This window comes from Phalaenopsis equestris, unplaced genomic scaffold (assembly GCF_001263595.1).
Source record: "Phalaenopsis equestris unplaced genomic scaffold, ASM126359v1 Scaffold000022, whole genome shotgun sequence".
Lineage (NCBI taxonomy): Eukaryota > Viridiplantae > Streptophyta > Magnoliopsida > Asparagales > Orchidaceae > Phalaenopsis > Phalaenopsis equestris.
This window is the reverse complement of record NW_018164464.1, coordinates 183,714-190,791: the sequence shown is the minus strand read 5'-3', so window position 1 is coordinate 190,791 and position 7,078 is coordinate 183,714. Positions and strand designations below refer to the sequence as shown.

General features: G+C 32.2%; 1 protein-coding gene across 1 annotated transcript in view; it reads right to left on the bottom strand.

Moving 5' to 3' along the window:
- The window catches only part of LOC110018478 (protein pleiotropic regulatory locus 1), a 20,145-nt gene that overhangs the window by 1,386 nt on the left and 11,681 nt on the right, over window positions 1-7,078 (bottom strand). Inside the window, exons 7-16 of the mRNA XM_020715810.1 lie at window positions 4,732-4,824; window positions 3,340-3,403; window positions 2,948-3,033; window positions 2,562-2,663; window positions 2,352-2,435; window positions 2,161-2,221; window positions 2,020-2,086; window positions 1,810-1,887; window positions 173-237; window positions 33-70 (exon numbers count right to left, since the gene is read on the bottom strand). Of these exons, the coding sequence (XP_020571469.1) occupies window positions 33-70; window positions 173-237; window positions 1,810-1,887; window positions 2,020-2,086; window positions 2,161-2,221; window positions 2,352-2,435; window positions 2,562-2,663; window positions 2,948-3,033; window positions 3,340-3,403; window positions 4,732-4,824 (738 nt within the window). The remainder of the gene's footprint in view (window positions 1-32; window positions 71-172; window positions 238-1,809; window positions 1,888-2,019; window positions 2,087-2,160; window positions 2,222-2,351; window positions 2,436-2,561; window positions 2,664-2,947; window positions 3,034-3,339; window positions 3,404-4,731; window positions 4,825-7,078) is intronic.

Below are 7,078 nucleotides of genomic sequence, written 5' to 3'. Positions count from 1 at the left end.
CAATTTCCCGGTCCTGGCTGGAAACAGTGGACGCTCTTCCAGTCCCAGAACCAGAGGCTCCCGTTGTCGCCTTTTTAAAAAAGAAATCATAAAAACAAAATAATTACATGGTTCATGCAAATAACTCCACAATTTCAGGTTGAATTACTAATTTGTTATGGACCTATTGTACCTGCGGTGGCAAGAATGCCGTCTTCATTTACTGCCACAGCATTTACGATCGACTTTTGCTGTGACCTGATAAGAGATTGAATCGGCTTACAAGAATACGAAAATTTACATACATACAACATAATTCTTGTGTATTTCCATATATAAGGCCTAAAGTTTAAACTTTATGCATGAAAGAGGTGCATTCCACTTTTAAAAGGTTGGTAATAGTGATATTTTTATGTGATGTCAAAGATTTGAGTCACATATATATATGTAAAAATGAATGTTTGTGTTAGATGTTTTTTTTCTTTTTAAACACTTTTTAGTTTAGGTGTCAGATAGGTAAAAACATAAGAATTGTGTGCTATGTAATAAATATTTACAAGATATGCATTCATTGCATGTGAAAACAGATATTATAGACACAATGAGTAATATTGCAAGTATTGGTCATGCAAAGTTGTCGTTTTTCAGTGATAAAAACCATGCTTTGTTCCATGAAATTGAACGGAAATTGCCAAAACTTAAAACCATGCTTCAAACATAAATTCAATAAATGTTTTGTGCCCTTTTTTTCTTTCTGAAGATGCCTGCTTTTGTTAACTTTAAGCAGAAACAATTAAGGATTTACAGACATGCCGGACAACTTTTATGTATTTACATTATTTAATGCCTAAATTTTAATATTTACTTTTAAAATCTTTTATTCTCAATCACATCAGAACACATGCATAAAAATGTGTATTTGGCTTTTAAAAATTTTCATGTGGTTCAAGGATTTGTGTGTTATATAAATAAGCATCAAAGTTAAATTGTTAGATATATAAATACATAAGAATTGTGTGGTTTGTATGCAAATCCCTCAACATTTAAATACCAGTTTAAACATATGAATTTATGCAAAATCTGAAGTTCATCCGCAAACTATATTGTTCCGAACAACAACTTGAAATTTTCCCACAGTTCCTAACAAGATAATCAAAACTAATTTATACCAACAGAAACCTTAATCAAAATGGCCTAAATATAGTTTTAATCCCTCATCTTAAAATGTTCATACAGGTAAACATTTGATTCAATATATGCTTACTAAAGAATATATATACCTGCATTACTCTGATCACCAATACACATTTTTCAGATGTCCACATAATAATTACTGGAAGAACTACATTAGTTGATATGTAGGGGCATTTACATACATACCAAACAATTATTTTGTATTTACATATCTAACAGCCAAACATTAATATTTACATGCAGCACTTAAATCTTTAATACCACACAAAAATACCACCATCACATACTTTTAAAAGGTTAAATACACTGTTTCATGCATAGATTTATCACACTATATTGTTATAAATGTAAATATAAAAGTTTAAGTGTTAGATATGAAAATATAAAAGAATTCTGCGGCATGTATGTCAATTTCTCTAATGTATATGCAATGCTCTGATATATTGCAGGTAAAATCAATCAGACTTCTGGAGCGACAAGTAAATTTTAATAAGGCCGCATCGAGAAAAACTAAGACCAGCTGACATCTTTTGGAAGAGAAGGAATGCAAATACAATTTTCACTTGAGCGGTAAATGTTGAATAAAATAATTGTTAAAACATTAAAAAGGAAGTAAGTTTGTGGCAAAAAACTCACAGCATATTGTGCAAAAATTCACCCTTTGGTAGACTAAACTTCTTAATATTGTCTGCTGATCCTGATACAAAAGTATGCCTGCCATTTATTTCATAATACCGATCGAGTCAAATATATCCATAAAATTTAAACAGAAAGAAAAAACAGTAACTATTTTTTCATTTTTTGCAGAAGAAACCATGTAGATTGGTGTAAATTGAACAAACTTACTCTTTTGGATGCAAGGCTAGCGCGCGAACCGATTTCTTATGGTGAGTTAGTGTCAACATTGTCTTCCCTGTGCAAAGATATTCCAAGTATCAGATATTACAAAGGTTAAGAACAATTATAGCATTTAATACTGAAACTTACCAGCCACAAGATCCCAAAACCTGATAGTTGTGTCATGAGAGCCAGTTACAACTTGTGGATCCTGAAGACACATAAGACAAATGCGATAAATCAAAAAGACGACAACAAGAACAACAATAAGTCTTTATCCCACTAAGTGGGGTCGGCTACATGAATCCTTTTTCTTTGTTGCGTTTAATAAGTATTTATACCGTAGGTCGAGCAAAAACCGAGCAAACAGTGTTATCATGCCCCGATAGAGCACAAACCATTGCCTTCGTACGGATATCCCAAACCTAAAAATGAAGAAGAAATTCCAAGCTCAATATTAAACTAACCATTTCGAAAGATAATTTAACTAAAGAGCAATTTACGATCGATTCGAAACAGAGTAAAATGAATTTCGAAACAAAAATGCATACCCGACAAACGGAATCGCGGCCTCCGGTTAACAATATATCAATTGACGGATGAAGTGCTAAGCAATACACACCACTGAGATGTCCATGGTACGAGCGAATTACCTATGAAGATGATTGTTTAGGATAATAAGCCTTAATAAAAAGGTTAATTTTTGTATTTACATATCTCACACCTAAACTTTTATATTTACACACAACACTCAAATCTTTAATATCACATAAAAAATTGTATTTTTATCACTTTTTCAAAGTCAAATACACATTTTCACGCATAGGTTTAAAGTATCCAAATGCAATGTATGTAAACATAGAAGTTTAGGTGTGAAATAAGTAAATACATAAGAATTGCGTGCTCCGAATGTAAATTTTAAGTTTAAGTAGCCAACCTTGTTCTGTTCAAGGTCCCAACATTTGACTTGTTTGTCATCACCAGCAGAGAACAGATAAGTATGGCGTTGGCTCACGGCAAGTCCTGGAAGCTCAAGGTAAATAAGTAATATTTTTGAGAATTTTTTAATTTCTTAGAAGATTTACATGCATACCACTTAATTCCTATGTATTTACTTATGTCACACCTAAACTTCAATTTTTACATATATGCCACCTTCCCTATGCATGCAAATGTGTATTTCACTTTTAAAAATTTAAAATATGTGATATGAAAGATTTATGTGGTATGAATGTAAAGAGTAAAGTTTGGTTGTTAGATATGTAAATACATAGGAATTAGGTGGTATGTATGTAAATGCCCCAAGATTCTTTAACAGAAGCAACTAACCGCGAATTTGCTCGATATGTCCGGTCAACGTGAGCTTCAGTCTTCCAGTTGCAACATCCCATATCTTTTGAAGAAACAGATGAAACAAAAAATCAAATCAAAATTACAAAGTTTAAAAATTATCAATAATCTATTCAAAAAGTAAAAAGATTTAGAGGCAAAGAATTTCCAATGTTTGATTTTAGAGATTACTCGGACTGGTGTTTCAACTTGCCTTTTAGAGAAAAATTGCAAATATGATCAATATGTTGTGCAATAAAGATTTGTTTCATCTTTTACTGTCCATAGTACTCAATGATAGAAGCAAAAGATGATCGTAGAGTCTCGATTGAAATTTTCGCTTGGAATTTATGAAGAAGCATGTCGAGGTATCTAATTTGGGCGTGTTTATAACACAATGTATAAACATGAAGATTAATCCTCTATCAAAACATAATTGATTATGAATATTTAACTAGTATTTTATCTTTTAAATTTATTTTTCCATTTTGCACCATGGTGCAAATTTCTTATTTATATTGACCAAAAAGAATGACCTCTTTCTCATGTATCTGCATTGCCAAGCCCTCAATGAGAAATACAATTTTTACCATTTCAAAATTTAAGAAACGCAAAAATCTAACGAAAAAATTCGGTCTATGACCTAATTTGGAATTGTGCTTCTCCACACTTGTCAAGCCCTATATGCTAAGAGAGGAGTCCAAAAGGAATGAACCACTTTATGATTCAATATTAGTCAAACTTGAACGACCTATAGTCTACATCGGCATGGATGGTATTAATAGCCAAGTACAAAAGATCAAAAACACAAAAAACAAGAAAAAATTTGTTATAATTTTAGTTAGCCCTACATTTAGGGTATGTTTGGGGTGGCAGTGCGACACCACGCCACATTTTTGTCTGTTTGGGTAAACTACGTTTTGGTAGCTTTTTCCGTCGAAATTTGTGTTTTTTCGCCGGTCCTAGCTAGGTGTGATGACAGTTTTCTAACTGCGGTATCACTTTTTCAAAAAAAATATATATATGTAATATCCACCGCAGTTTTTTGAACATCAGATTTTTCAGCAGCTTCACAACTGCTTTTTAATAAGTTGTAGCTGCACCAAACAGACCCTTAAATTTCTTGGGCTACATAAGCATATAATGTAATTGCTTATGGGTTAGAACTACCACAATACAAGTGATCATATAAACCCTAAAAACTAGGCTTTAAAAAAAAAAAAACATTAGTAACATCATTAATTATATTGATGCTCCTACATTATAATTACAAGAACATCAATATGGGAAGGAAACTTCCTAAATCCATGCAAAAACAAGACAATCATATTTTAACAACATAGAACATCAAAAATAAAAGTACACTAAGCACAGTTTTCAACAAAGACCAACCTTTATCGTCCGATCTGCGGAACCGGTACAAAACCATAAATTGCTTGGATCGAAGGCGATGGATCTCACCCATCCCAAGTGACCACTGATGACCTGCATGAGTAAAACAAATAAAGAAACATTCAATAAAATACAAATATTAGGAAGGTTTACATACATACCATTCAATTTCTACACATTTACATATCTGCCACCTAAACTTCAATTTTTACGTATATGTCACCTTTCCTATGCATGAAAAGGTGTACTTCACTTTTAAAAAGTTAAAATAGTGATATTATTTATGTGATATAAAAGATATTGGTTATACAAATGTAAAAAAATAATTTTTTGGTGTTAGATATGTAAAAACATAAGAATTGGGTGGTATTTATGTAAATGCCGAAAACATTATTTCATATATAGGCATCATGCTTGTTGCAGCTAAAAATATTGGCTAGGGAATAGCATGCCTATGTTGAAAAAGGAACTAAATCATGTGCTCGAGATTACGTAGCATTAGCATCCTTCTAAATACACGCACAAATCCAAGATCATTACATAATATCATGCAACTTACATAGCTTTAAAACTAAATTAGTCTAATTTATCGATCCTGTCTCCCTCTATTACAATAAATTTTCAAAAAAAAAAAAGGAAACCTGTCTCCCTCTATTACAATAAATTTTCAAAAAAAAGGCAAATTTGCATACATACCACACAATTTTTTATGTATTTACATATCTAACACCTAAAGTTTGATATTTATACTCGTAACACCTTGCGTCATAAATTTATGCATGAAAAGGTGTATTTCAACTTTAAAAAGGCAGTGATGAAGGTATTTTTGGTGCGATGTTAAGAATTTGAGGGGTATGCATGTAAATATGAAGTTTTAGGTGTTAGATATATAATTACATAAGAATTGAGTGGTATGCATGTAACTAATAGATAAATGTATAGGAAGGAACCCATGAAGATTGACAGTTGTGAGCTCAAATTTATAACTGGGATTCAATAAAATTATCATCTAAACACCCACTAATCCACAAGAAGATTGACAGTTGTAAAGCTCAATGGATTATTTCAAATTCCTCCCTTCATAATCATGCAAATTACAATTGCAAGCTCATTTCTAACAAATGCTATAGTTTCCAACAAAGACGAAGACACGAAAGAGATAGAGAGAGAAAAGAAAAGGGTAAAAAGGAAAATTGAACAAAAGCACAACATGAAATATTTTGAATGGTTATAATGGACCTTTGCAATCCCCATGCAAAAGGATCCTAACCTAGCCCCATTTGGTAGCAAAAAAAATGGGGGCATTTACATACATTCTATCCAATTCTTATGTATTTACATATCTAACACCTAAGTTTTACTTTTTACATTCATATCTTTCATATCACATCAAGAATACAATCATTGTAACTTTTTTTAAAAAAAAAAGTGACATGCACCTTTTCATGCAGAAGCAAGGTGGCGTGAATGTAAAAATTGAAGTTTAGGTGTTAGGTATGTAAACACATAGGAATTGAGTGGTATGTATGTAAATCTTCCTAGAACAAGGTAGCATTGTGCCAAGATGTCCATATAAATGGCAGAGCTGGATCGGGGAATTCATTGTTGCGCCACTGTAACAATTTAGAAGGTGCCGCATCATCCTCCCTGGAAATGATTCTAGGGTTGGGGGTTTGGGTCAGCACTTTGGTGATTTGGAAAATACTAAATTATTGCACATACAAGTGTGAGCTCTGAAAATTCACAGCAACTCTTGTGAGAGAACAATTCAGGCCGAATTTTCAGAAAGAACGTTAGATTTTAGATATGACAGTTTTTCTGGGGACTTTAAAGGTTTCTCTTAAACGCGAAGCTGATATAATTAATTACCCGGATGATGCGAGAGAAGGCTATTTGTTAGGTACTAAGTCCTTAGCATATGGTGGCAGCAATTTATTTTTTAAAATAAGAAAATTTGTTGTCTTTAGCATAGAGAAGATGGTGGGAGAAATGATGATGAACTCAATCAAGATCTCATAATTCAATTATCTCAGGTTGTCATGAATCATGATCTACTCAAATGAAATAGTCAACCCCAACTTTATCTAAAAATCCTGGTTAATAGTCATGGGTTGCATTGTCTAAAAGGATATTGTAGATCGAAACTAGATATTTATCAAATACAACAACAACAATAATAACAAGCCTTTATCCCACTAAGTGGGATCGGTTACATGAATCCTTTTTTTCCATTGTGTCCTATTGAGTGTCATATTTTCATTTAATTCTAATAATTAAGATCATCTTTTATAATAAGCTCAAGTCCTTCTAGATCTACCTCTGTCTTTCTTAACATAAGTCGAATCTA